The sequence below is a fragment of the Armigeres subalbatus genome, chromosome 1 (assembly GCF_024139115.2).
Source record: "Armigeres subalbatus isolate Guangzhou_Male chromosome 1, GZ_Asu_2, whole genome shotgun sequence".
Taxonomy (NCBI): Eukaryota; Metazoa; Arthropoda; class Insecta; order Diptera; family Culicidae; genus Armigeres; species Armigeres subalbatus.
The window spans coordinates 104405419-104419641 of NC_085139.1; the positions used below are offsets into that span (position 1 = coordinate 104405419).

Consider the following 14223-nt stretch of genomic DNA (forward strand, 5'->3'; position numbering starts at 1 on the left):
CGCCATCTCGTTGTGATTCCTACTAAATTAGCCTATTTCCGAGAAAAAATCCATGTAAAATTTTCTCTGAATTTACCATGAAAATTAACTTGAGTTTTGTTGTATAATTATTCTGAATTTTCAAGGGAATTCCTCTGATTTTTAATGAAAAATTCCTATGAAATTCCAAACAAAATATCAAGAGAAAACCTCCTGAAACTCCTAAGGAAATTCCTCGTAATGGAAATGAAAATCCAAAATTAAAAACGAACAGTGGGTAATGTCTGTGACATAACCGCTAAGTGGACGTAGGACTTGACTTGACCATGCCTTTAAGATCTGGGTACTGCGGATAGAGCCGCTTTTCTGCGCTCAAGCGAGCAGAGGGATATTTTGAAATCACTCCCATAAACAAAATTATTTTGCAGTTACTTGGCTGTCAAACATTTCCCGCTCTTCGAATTTCTCTTTCCACGCTGCATGAGAGCGCACAAATGCGCTAGACTATACATGACTTTACGATTGTTTACATACATTCATGCTCCAATCAGCTGATGAATCTCGTGAAATTTCGTAACGAGTGCTTTTTAGTTGCATTCCCACTAATTTTCCACTCGAAATATTACCGATTTCACCAATTTGAAGAGTTATGTGTAGATTGTGATTTCCCCGCTTCTTTTTCTCACACTCACTCTCATTTCGGGTTGATCGATTTTTGTTACTGAAATTTACCCAATTATAACCCATTACTCGTGAGTCACATGTGAGCGTATACACTAAATCGATTCCCGCCATGATTTGACGTCTGTTTGTTTTCAGATTGAGCACTCACACACAAATATTATACACGGAAAATCAAACTTTTTTGAGTGTATTGAGTGTGAGAAAAAGATGACTGTGAGAAAAAAAATCTCGCAAAACTCTTATAAAGTGCAAAAAGCGCAATATAATGTGAGAATATTTGTTACAAAGAATACAAAACTCAAACAAAGTTTATTTTTATTTTTTCCCAAAATAATAACAATACTTCTCAATATTAGATCAGAAACGAACATAACCACAATCTTCAATGTTTGGCTCCGGCACAATAGAAAATTTTGGCTTCAGCTTGACAACCAAATCGATTCTATCCGCACCACCCAGTTTAAGATACATAATATGTCCAAATTTCTAACATTAGCTATTTTGGATAAATAATCGGCGTTGCATACCATTCCTTGGCAAAATCTTCTCATCAAACCGACACAGAAATCAAATCTACCTCGAACAAGAATCATCAAAAAAATTCAGGAAGTATCTGTCCGGTCACGAAATATTAGCCTCGACAGTGGCAACCTTCCCACTGAAGTACTGCCTGAAATAAACCACAAGTTGGCTCAGCAGGGGATGTAGACTGTATCTGAGCCCTTCCACTGAAGAGCCTTCTAATCCGTGCGATAGCGACTGAAGGAGAACATTATTTTTAACTCTTAGAGCCTTGAAAAAGGCTGTTTGCTTCGGCTAAGTGCAAAAAGTAAGAAAACGATCTTTTCAAATAACCGCGAATCTCTAGTGGTGGTATAAAAAAGACTGAATGCTCTGCGAGCGAATGCACTTTTTTTATACCTTATTTTGAATCTTCTCTGCTTCCCAATTGGTGAGCCAATCAGCAAGTGTCTTGTATCCCGCTTCTTTGTCAGCCAAAGCGTCATCATCATCAACGCGTTCGAGAAGGGCTTTTTCTTGTTTACGCTTGTTGCTCACTCCTGGCGTCTATTTCGTAACGGGACTTTTCGCTAGGCCAATAAGCCGGGCAAGCGAGCTTAGAATTGCAGTTCTTTGTGTTCTTTTCTGATACAACATTGTTAGTAGTAGAAGGAAGGAAACACCCGGACATGGGATTTCGGGTGATAAGATTTAGAATTGGTAACATGGGACGATCATTCAGTCACGTTCGCTTTGTGTGCGGTCAGTATCAAACAATGATTATCTACATATTTTTTATCAATGCCAAAAAATCCAACATTTGAAGAAAAATCGATTGATAGTTTATTAATGTTTGAGCTGTTATCGGTGTTTTTTTTATCCAAATAAGATTATGTGAGAGATTTGGACATCTTATGAATCTTTAAAGGCATGGTCAAGCGAAGTCCTTCGTCCACTTCGCGGTTAAATCAGAAAATATATCCACTGTTAGTTTTGACGCTATTTATGAAAATCACGCACAAAATTTTATCTCTAGAATATTGGATTTGGCACTCAAGTACAATTTCTATCTCGAAGGGTATTAAAAGCATTGATATTGATCTCTATTATTGGCTCTCTGAAGAACCATTTGTTTTTGGACATGCATGCTGCATCATGTGGCTTTTCTTCAGCCTGTCTCGGCTCAGCACCGATGCCGGCCGGTCTCGGCTCGACTCTGCTGCTGCTGCCGGTATCTGCTCAGCATTGCTGCTTTGTCGGGTCTGTAGGGTGGACTGCTGATGCACTGGCTAGGTTTCGGCTAATGATGGTCGCTTCAATGGTGTCGAGCCGAAAAATCGGTCGGTGCAGACTTCATTCCCTGCTAAAAGGTGTGAGTGTGCTGTTCAATCGATGATGCGGTTGCTTCGTTTTTCCCGGTCAGAATGAAAGGAAAAAATCGCGTTGCGCTATTTTATGGCTTCTCGGCAAACCCAGCGGCTGCTCATTCGCTGGTGTCTGCACCAATCAGAACGTGGTAATGGAATGATGCAAGAATTATGCGGTACCCATATTTATAGGTTCCCTTGATCTCAATGTTTTTCATTGAAAACAGTTTCATGCCTATTGAAACTAGTTTTTCGGGTCTTATCAAGCATGGACATGGAAGGCATATTTGAAATCTGTCGATTGAGGGGCTTACCGCAGAAATTCGTCCACTGAGACGAACGCTATTAACGTTTAAAATTTTTCAACACAGCGTAACGCGGTCGATTTGAATATTTTGAAATGTCACCCGGTATAGTAAAGAGAGACGTAAGTCCTACGTCAGAAAATTAATTTCCAAAAAATAGTTTCCAATAAATTAGGTAGTTCCACTAGGAGTTCTCACACTCAGCGAACTGGACTATCGAAATTCATAACTGGCGCCTTATGAATCTTTGACTGATTATCCCACCAACGGTGCTTCTTAAGGTAGCCTCACACCTCGGGAATTTGGTTCGCGGATTTTTTCCCCATGCATTTTTGCATATGCGATGTTTTCGGGATTTGGGCACGGAAAACCAAAATTCCGGCCCCATTTAAAATGCACGGGGATCAAAATCCGGCGGAAAATTTTCCCGAGGTGTAAAGTAGCCTTTATACGCAGTTACCTTCCCTAGTAATCAAGCGTCGATGGGCGTGTGGTCTACATACCGGCCTCCCGACCCCGACGTCCCCCGGCAACATTTTGAAATTCATACCGATTCCTTGTGGCTGCCTTACACCTCGGGAAAATTTTCCGCCGGATTTTGATCCCCATGCATTTTAAATGGGGCCGGGATTTTGATTTTCCGTGCCCAAATCCCGAAAACATCGCATATGCAAAAATGCATGGGGAAAAAATCCGCGGACCAAATTCACGAGGTGTAAAGGTAGCCTCAAACCTCGGGAATTTGGTCCGCGGATTTTTTCCCCATGCATTTTTGCATATGCGATGTTTTCGGGATTTGGGCACGGAAAATCAAAATCCCGGCCCCATTTAAAATGCACGGGGACCAAAATCCGGAGGAAAATTTTCCCGAGGTGTAAGGTGGCCTTAATACTAATGACACACTGGTGGTACAAGTACCATGATCAGTACTGCTAGTTTTCGTGACTGTCATGTGAAAGCGAAAACAGTTGCATTTTCATTTTCAAGAGACCAAATGAAAATGTAGCCATATCCCGGTCAACTGTCACATTACAAGCAGTCATGATAGGAATGTGCTTTGTTTTGAAATCTAAATTTCTAAATAGTTCTAAAAGATCTGTGTAAATAACGTTGACTAATCGATACAATGATTGTATTCTTTTTGATTTTTGAGATAGAAGTAACATTATTGAAGAAGAAACAGCTTGTTTACACTAGTTTGAAGCGCTTTCATGAAATAAAAATCTGTGAAAATTTAGCAGAATTCCTTTCAATGTTTATGTTTTCTATGAAAGCGGGAGAGAATAAAGTGTAAATATCGCGTGACCTCTCTCAATGAAAATGAAAATCTCAGTACTGACCATGATACAAGAATCTTGAAATGAGTACCATACCAATTATTGTCTTTATTAAAGATAGTCTTGGAATAATTATCTTGTTCTCTTGTACCATGGTACAAGTACCACTGGTGTGTCCTTAGTATAAGGTTGCATTTTTGCATATGCGATGTTTTCGGGATTTGAACACGGAAAATCAAAATCCCGGCCCCCTTTAAAATACACGGGGCCAAATTCCGGCGGAAAATTTTCCCGAGGTGTAAAGGCTGCCTTTAAGGTGGCCTTAATACTAATGACACATTGGTGGTATAAGTACCATGGTACAAGAATCTTGATATGAGTTCCGTACCGATTATTATCTTTATCAAAGACAGTCTTGGTATAATTTTCTTGTCCTCTTGTACCATGGCACAAGTACCGCAGGTGTGTCCTTAGTATAAGGCGTTTGATTGAAAATCATACGTCCATTTTCCTCAGTACACTTCCTTCGAGAGCCCCTCCAGAAATTCTTTCGGAAGTTCCTATATAAAAATAGAAACCACCGGTGGGAAGATGGGGCGCTATCCTAAAATTAAAGAGGCTGCACTCATAACAAAGAGATGAAGTGTCAAAATTGGAACAGCGCATTTGCTGTCAAATCAGTTGTTCCAATCGAGCACAAGGTTGTTAAAGGTAGGAGTATTGCGTCTCTTTGTTTTTAATCCAGGCTCGTTACCTAAAATAGCACTCAAGAAGGGGCGCTATAATAAGAATAGCGATGAGGACTCCCGTGAAGGTGCTCTAAGGCACTCATTTGGGCGGTGAGAATCTTGATAATATCTGTGTAGATTGAGATAGGCGTGCATCAAAGTTTTTTTTATAATCTTTTCAAAAATTACGCTTGATAGGTCTTTGTTTTTCCAACCAACTAAAAACAGCTAAAAATTCCATTCGATTGTAATTTTGCGTTTGAGGCAGATTTTAGAGCAGTTTCTCCATGTACATAGTTTCATTGAAAAACATTTTCATGTAAAAAAGTTTTATGTCGATCGTCAAACTGTAAGCGGTGATCATGAACCTGTCCCACTTTCTGGAAAAGTTGAAGGTAAGCGTCCTTATGGTGCTGACCGCTTGCAGCCTGTTGATTGTTTTTGTTTCAGATTGGGAAAAGATACGTTCTGCTCGATGTGGTGGTTCAGCCGGATTGTGAGCAGCCGTGGGAAAGTGCCGGGCCGGAAAATAAATTTATTCCGACAGAGGTGTGGAAAATGATTTACCGGAAGCTAGAAGGCATCTGTCGGAAACAATTCGATGAGCGAGGCAGGTCCAAGGGCAGCAAGTGCGATTTGGACAAGGAATACAAATGCCGGCTGGACGACAAACCAACCTACTTGCTCAAGTATCAATTCAAGGATGAGAACACTCGGACGATTCTGAATGTTGTTTTCAATGATAATGATAAAAAACTGCACGACGAATGCCTCGTGGTTGAGATTGTGGATGAAACGAAGAATCTGTTTCGGGAACTGGAGGAGAAGAAGAAAACTATCGAACAGCTGCAGAAGGAAAACGAGAAGTTGAAAGAGTTGCCGGCTTTAAGCCAAGAATACACACCAGCTCCGGTGAAAAAGTCTACATCGTCAGGCGCTTCGCTAGAATACATTCCAACGGCGATCAACGGTGAATCTCCGATAAATTCTTCCAGCTATAAAGCACGTAAAATTGAGTCCACGGTTAAACCCGAGCCGGATCCGTACACACCGACTTCCAGCCAGGAACACAATCCAGACAAAATTGCCTATGTTCCTAGGAGTTTGAGTACACCTCTCAAGTCGGAGTCAGATGTAAGAGCTCCCGGTTCCGTTGAAAGTACGATTGTTGGGAAAAGGCGCAAGCGCCAGAAAGCTATTTTTGGTTCCGAAGACGAGGACGAAGTAAATCTCTCCCCAATCATAATTAAAGATGAAAGCTCCTTAAACCGCAGCGACGAGGACATGTTTAGCTCGGAACCGTCTCAACCGGTGGTCTGCCCCAGCAGTGATGATTTACCAGACTCGAATAGCTGCACGCGTAAGCAGTTACCGCGGAAAACCAAAGCACGGATGATGAGTCCGGAGAAGACTCCTCCTCCTTCGACATCTTCGTTGACCAAACGTCGCCGTAGGGAAGATGTGTCCGCTGCAAAGGATTCGTCTAGCAAGGGAACTCTAGACGGTTGGATGCGGAAGTTGGATTCAAAAAAGGACGAAAGTCTCCCTTCATCGTCTAAGGATAAAAGTAACAAAGATAGGTCCCGCAAGACGAAAAAGGATGGCGAGGAAAAATTTGTGGCGGCTCCGATCCACGTTGACCGTGATAAGCTCAGACAAGATGCGGAAAATATGCGCAAGACGATCGCTGCCTTGGATCAGCTGGACAAGTTGTATCCGGAGGATAAGACTCTACTGGATATACCTGTTCTGTAAGTACTTTTAAGCTATTAACGTTTACCTGGGTTATAAAGGCCAAAAGGGGAGTTTTTGGGCAATTGTTGAAATCATCTATGTGCAAAACTAGTTGCGTTCCGGTTGTCGGTTACCGGAATAAGAAAGCACTTTGATGGTAAACAACGGCGATGTACACCATCGGTCATAGTAACGTAACATATATGGGGCTTATGATAACTCTGGATGTCGGGAGTGATTGATGGACACCATGGAAAAAAAGCTTGATGATGGTTATTCCAATATATTTACATTCTAATCAATTATTCCGAAACATACTCCCATCCGCCAAGGTTTTCTACGAATGGCTGTGAACATATTTTTGCAAGGGATGTTTCGTTTACATAGAGGTCAACAACGTTACGACCCGAACAAGTTCATCAGGTCCCGGAAGAACCTCAATTACACCACCCAAAAAATATAATAGCTGGACGCACATGACAATCCTTGTTATTCATAATACCTCCTTCGAATGTTCAACAGCAGACACGAAAGACTATCACCTTTACTTATTAACCATCTGCGCATTCCAAAAGGACTCGAGAGCATTTCTAACACTTGAGGTACGCACAGCAGTCGCCTGGACCAACCGTTTCAGTTTATCTAGAAATCAGTGTTTGTGCATGCGGGTTGAAGTCGATGAATAGATGTTGTTTGGGTATATTCTATTCGCGGCATTCCTGCGGTATCTGGCGTACGGCGAACGTCTGGTCGGTGGTTGATACCAATGACTTGACGAAACGTGCCTTTGAAATCTGAGTTGTGCAGCAAGTGCCCTTCTACTGCAGATGCACATCATTCTTCATCAAGACTACTTAGTTGTGAGAACCGTACGTGGTGGAGCGCATGTATACTGTCGATAGAAGTAGTATGACAAAAGACAACTAATATCTAAATATTCTCTCTTTATAAAACTTTCATTAAACAAATGTTGGTAAGGCGTAGAAGCGAACAGCTTCGTACGTAGGTACCAAATATTTTTTCATAGAAAGTTCCTACTTTAAAGAAAACCCGCTTTAGATGACTTTCGCCAAACAATTTCTTGCTGCTGTTCGTGCATTTACGCTAGCGCCTGGATGCTGGCAGCATTCATTCACTCACTTACTTGTACTGTCAACCGCTGTTATCAGCAGTGGCGATGACGGCGACGATGATAAGAAGTTACCGTCGAGGCAAATGTGGCTTTTTTGGCTCACACCTAATGGACGGGATTTGTAAGACTTCAGCCATTATAAATGCCAAAAATTGGAATCAAATATTTCTCGTAGTGTTATGCCTTATGCTGGATGTGGAAGCGGCAGTGTTAATTTTTGGATGACGTTCGGATGTGTCGAAATAGCACAACAGGACACGGCGTTTATTTTGCAGATCATAGACAAACAGTGGCAGTAATGCATGTGGCCCGATCGTGATGGTATGGACCGTTCCTTATAAGATTTTATTATGGAGGGATTTTTTTCTTTCAAAAAGCAGGAGATTGTGGAAATATTGTGTTGCGTTCTACAGAATTCATAAACGCACAATGGAATATAAAATCGTGACTTGGTGGTCATATGGCAACCGTTTCTACCTCGTACTCTGGGGATGTCGTCCCATCAACCTACTTTACAAAACTGTTTCGTAGTTATAAAAAATAATTTTCTAACAGAGGCGTCGCGTGGTCAATTCTTCAACCTGTGCAGCGAGCGGCGTATTTTGGTTTTCAGTTGTTTGATGTAGCTGTCAATGTATCAGCATTAAAATCAAAGTTAAATATTTTGAGAAAAACCTGACCTGAAAAGGGAACCTGAAATGACACATCCAATATAAACGATCCCATATGTTTCGTCTATCTGCTCCTAAGCTACATCCCACTTATCGAATTAAATTCAAACTAAACTTAAAGTGACAGTGCGTTAAATTGAAAAACAAACTAATCTGAGGAATCATAATGCTTTTCAATATGACATATAAGCCATTTATTCAATAAAACGGTTATCTTTTATTTTAATACAAGCTATTTCGTAGAATAAGACAAGTCTTAAAAATTTTGTTTCTGGGGTTGATTAGACGGCTAATACACATTTGTAATCAGCATGTCATACATATCAGAAAAATGGGGTCTGTATAATGAAGTTTATAATCGTTCGATGTATAATGAAGTTTATAAACGTTCCTTAATTATTAGTTATTCTATTTTAGTTTATTCCTTTGATGAATCTTTTTTTTTGAAGGGCTGTTTTCATGCCACGTGGACAGATGACGAACAGTTTTAGATGTGTTCTTCCCTCCATCAGCGTTGATCTGAGCGTGCCAAGCGGACATATTGTTTTGCGTTTCCGAGCGACGAACCGAAATTTAGAGGCTTTATTTTCTATTCTGAAGTCAAATACATTTTTGCGGTAGATTTGTGGTATTATCTTGATACGGTGATAAGTGCGACAATATAAAAGTTGAGGAGTCAAGCAAAATCCAGTGAAAGAAAAGTTTGCAAAAGGCGAAGTGTTCCAAAATGGCAAAAGGAAGAATGAGCGAAAACTCTAGTGGAGGAGCTGCGGCTTCGACGAGGGAACAGAAGAGCCCACTGGAAAGCAGAAATATGGAGCAATGAATCAATAATAACAAGCAAAAGGCAAACCGTTCCGCCCATTCCGGGTAATGGTCGAATTAATAAACAACCAAGATGGAGAGCTACGGATCAACAAACTGGTGTTGGCAGTAACGCTGCATAAAATAACTACATTCAGGAACAACGTAGTCGAAGTCAAGCAAGCAGGCAGAAGCAAAATGATTTTCTTTTGTCTTTATTAATGAGGTTTTCGGCCCTTGACCGGTTCACCTCATAGTGAAATGATGGTGTATCTCAACAACTATAAAGTGGCCAATAAACTATTGGAGGACGAAGAATTCAAGCGACGTAACTACAGAGCGTATATCCCTATGCACTTCATCTCGATCAGCGGAGTCATGGCAGGAATCCCGATAGAAGTATCAACAGAAGAAATGGAAGAATACATCCACTGTGAGGTACCAATTCTGGGAATAAGAAGGCTCAACACATGGTTCGATGGGAAACCGCAACCATCCCAACGGGTTAGTATCACCTTCAGGGCGAACGAATTACCAAGAATGGTGAAAATGCTCAGCTGCACAACGAAAGTCAGGCTGTTCTACAAGAAGTCGATGGTGGTTATTCGATACAGCCACAGAACTGAGAATTGCAGAAGCAAGAAACGCTGCGTAAGGTGCCCAATGGTCCACCAGGAAGAAGAAGAGGATTACGAGAGATGTCTCAGACCAATCAAGTGCCTGTACTGTCGAAAAGAGAACACTACGACAGACAGGGATTGTCCGGAGCGGAAACGGCAGGATAACATCCAGCCAATCATGGCAAAAACCAGCCTAACGTTCATTGAGGCAAATGAACGATTCCCCATTCTTACCGAGAATCAGTATGAAGCACTATTAGAGATGACAGATGATCCAACACCAGCAGAATCATACGCGAATATGACAGCAAACCACTACGTAAAACGGAACCACCCAAAGACAAAGAGAACAACAGAAAAGCAACCATCTCGGATAATATCCGAAGATGTTACGGTATTCCAGGAGAAAAAAAGAAAACCGGACACCTTACCAGACGGGGCAGCGTTATTCAACAAACACAAAGTCAGCGACGCCGAGAAATGGAAAGCGGAACTACGTGCAGCAGCAGCAAACAAGCAGGGAACCTCGGAAAACAAAGTCCCCCCAACAACCATCACCACGGCAACAGATCCGACTGTGAAAAGCGGACCTCATCCAAAAAACACAATATTAGTAAGACACACTTCAACAGGTAAGATTGCACATTCTATTACAAAAAAATAAGTCAGAAAAATTAAACAAATAAACAATAAATCCATCATGAAATTCCTACAATATAACATTCAAAGCTTGCATAAAAATATACAAGAATTAGGGTAGAGAACCATTTGGGCAGCACCCCCTATTCCCGTCAGCAACGTTCATTACTCGAGCGCATTACAATCGAATTGCTTGTTTTTTTAGTACATGGTTAGTTTCTGTCGATATCTAGTGATGTACAAAAAATCAAGCCATTTGGTTGGAACGCGGTCGAGTTATTAACGTTTCAGACGGGAATAGGGGGTGCTGCCCAAATGGTCCCGCTCCTTACATAGAGTCCTGGTAGAAAGTAATTACGCAGTAGCGTTAATCACTGAAACTTCGACGAAAAAAGGAGAAGAAGCAGACAGAAAATACTCAATTCCACAGTACCATAGAATTTTGCAATCGAGAACAGACGGATACTCAGGAGCCAGAATACTACTGAAAAGATCGTACAATTACATTAACAAAGATATGCAGTCGGAGATGATTTATTGTGTAGCTATAAGGATTCCCTCGATTAACTTGGTGATTGCATCAGTGTATGCCGCACTGTCAGTGACCGCGGTTGAACTGAAGGCAGATTTGAATAATCTTATAATACAGTTACAGACATTCAGGAGAACTATAATAACTGGGGACTTAAATTGTCATCATCTTCTATGGGGAAATGACAACTGCGATAAGAAAGGAGAATAATTTATGATGATGATGATGATGATGGTCCCGCCACATACCCCTACAAAGGTTTGAGCTAGACGATTTATCTTTAAGATAATTAATTGAATTTAATTTTTCAACAATTTAATCAAATTTGCAAAACAAAACAAAAACGATCTGATTATCATCACAGATATAAATTTCTTAACTTTCCATTACTATCCAGCAAAAATATTAAATGTAAAAAAACTGTTTATTTCATCTACAGATTCTCATAAGTATCAGTAGTGATGCTTCGAGTGCATAAAAATGCAAAACTTGTGATACCTCTCGCACAGATTTCAAAAGTTCCACCAAGAATCGCGTTTCATGTAATTACAAGTAACGTTAGCCACTCGAAAGCATCAATAATAATCTAATAAACTATGTCGTTGTCAACAAAATCAAAACTTGTGTTACCGCTCCGTCGATATCAAAAGTTTCGGTATCAACCGCGGAAACCAAACTCTACTAGATAGCCTATTACTAATCCGCAGAATCATTGAAACAGCTGAAAAGCGCAAGTCTGTACATAAATTTAAAAATCATTCATATCTGCTTTACGCGCGCGAGACTCAAACTTTTGTAGACTACACAAGAAAAAGGTCAAATTACAATTACGTCAATAAATATAAAATCCATCATCATCATCGAGGCGAACAAAATAGTTTATTAGTGCCTCAATAATTGTTATAAACGGGTCGAATCTTCTGATACTAAATGATGGAAGTAAAACCAATTTTCCAGCAGAAGTGGGTAAGAAGCCATCAGCTATAGACATCACGTTAGGTTCTTCAGAAATATTTAACGAGTTAGAATGGAATGTTAAACAATCGACTGTTCGAGGAAGTGCACATTTGATCATAGAGTTTGAAATGAAAACTGAGCCTAGGAGGGAATGTAAATATATTAATCGAAAAAAATTGAAAGAAAAAATAAGGAAACTAAAATTCACAGAAGGACAAGGCACTGACAAGTTTAAGGCAGAAGTTCGAAGAATAATTAAAGAAAACAGTGAGAAAAGCAGATTCATTTTTTTTTCATTTATTTAGTCTACATCTAAACAGATAACACTGAATCAACAATTTGACGCCACAATACACGGTTCGAGGCCGCATCTCTCCATCCTCGAATACGCCCCACGCTCGCCAAGTCGAAGAAAAGCGACCGATATCATTGGTACCAACAATAACCAAGCTAGTTAACTCGGCAGTATTAGAAAAGATTACAGATTTCCTGGACAAAAAGCAAACCCTACCGAAGACATCATTTGGATTCAGAAAAAATTCGTCAACAGTATCTTGCGTCAACTTTCTAGTCAACCACATTAGAGAGAACAAAAGAAAAAAAATGGAAAACTGCTGTTGTGTTTCTAGATCTGTCGAATGCATTTAACTCAGTTAAATTAGACAAATTAGAAGATATATTAGTGGCACTACACTGTCCCTCGGAAATCACTACATGGATAGGTATTTTTCTCATAAATAGAAAAATAGACATGCTGTTGAATAACAGAAATTTGTGCAGAACAATTAGCAACGGTTTGCCACAGGGAGACGTATTATCTAAACAAGTTTGTTGATCAAGCAGAAAGTTTAAATCTACAGATAAACCCAAGTAAAACAAAGACAGTGCTTTTTCAACTGGGAGAATCAAAGCTAGATCTAAAAATTAAAGGCACCAACATCGCAATGGCATGGTCTCATAAATATCTTGGTATTTATATCGACCGTTCTTTGTCATTTGGAACACAAGTACGAGAAGTCTGTCAAAGGGTGGCGGAAAGAATCAATATGATTAAAATCATCAGCAGCGTACGAAATGTAGGACACCCACAGAGCATGATCCTGGTGTACCAAGCGTTGGTGAGAAGCATTGCGGATTATGGTTCATCAACATTCAACAACTATGCCAAAACACGCAAAGAAAAAATACAACGAGCTCTGAATCAAGCATTAAGAAAAGCCACGGGTTGCAGTAAAACCACTCCGATCAACACATTATTAGCAATCTCAGGTCAAATGCCGTGGACAGTACGAGACGAATACGTAGCTTGTAGGGAGATAACTAAACACATAGCACACCGGGACATAGTACACGATCATCTTATCGAAATAGGAGATAACAGTTGTCCAACAGACAGCTTGACATTCCAGGAGAAATGCTATATCCAACACATGGAAATATACAACAGAATCTATCCAGTTATAAGGACATTCGCATCGTTAGAAAATGTTAAAATAGAACCCCAATTGGAAAACTTAACCCTTACTAAAGACAACTGTTTATTAAAAAACTACTCAAACAGTCGGCTCTATTCGTTATGAACGGAAAATACAAGGATCGTCCCCGAATATTCACCGACGCCTCCAAATATGGAAATACGTGTGCAATCGGGATCTACATAGAGCCCACAAAAACAAAAATAGCCGAGAAACTACAAAACCCAACATCGATCATGACTGCTGAATTACTGGCGATAAATAGAGCAACGGAACTACTGGAACAATTAGAAATATGGAATGCGGTCATTTACACGGATTCGAAATCATCATGCGAAAAGTTGACTAGATCGAAAAGTGCCAAATATAGAAGTATACTAGAAGAAGAAATACTACAGAGATGCTGCCGATTCCAGACTGCAGTGCAATGGGTTCCCAGTCATGTTGGATTGGAAGGTAATGAGCAGGCTGACATAACAGCGAAAGAAGGTATCGGAAAAGAACGAGCTATAGACAACCGGATTCTAGTGAAGGATGCTTACCTGCAACTGAAGGAGATCGCAGAATCGGAAAGCAACGATTGGTACTTGAAGTATTCGCAGGAGAAAGGCAAAAAATATTTGCTATCCAGGACTCTTTTCAAGAAAAACCATGGTTCCATCCAACCGATGTGCTTTTCTGCATCGGCACCATCGGCACCAAACCGTGCACTGCTAACGATAAACGCCTTGGCTACCTATACATCGCCGATTGCGGTTAAAGCGGGAGACCTACACATACAAAATAATGCGTGTATGATGCATGGCAAACCGTTCTCG

The 14223-nt window shown here is 40.4% G+C and overlaps 1 protein-coding gene across 2 annotated transcripts in view; it reads left to right on the plus strand.

The window, feature by feature from the left end:
• Positions 1-5021: 5021 nt before the first annotated feature.
• Positions 5022-14223, plus strand: part of LOC134204041 (uncharacterized) — a 59105-nt gene continuing 49903 nt past the window's right edge. Inside the window, exons 1-2 of one of the 2 annotated variants that reach the window (XM_062678877.1) lie at positions 5022-5236; positions 5292-6592. In XM_062678877.1, coding sequence (XP_062534861.1) covers positions 5204-5236; positions 5292-6592 — 1334 coding nt within the window. In that variant the 5' untranslated portion in view covers positions 5022-5203. The remainder of the gene's footprint in view (positions 5237-5291; positions 6593-14223) is intronic. The other variant, XM_062678873.1, reaches the window with a different exon arrangement.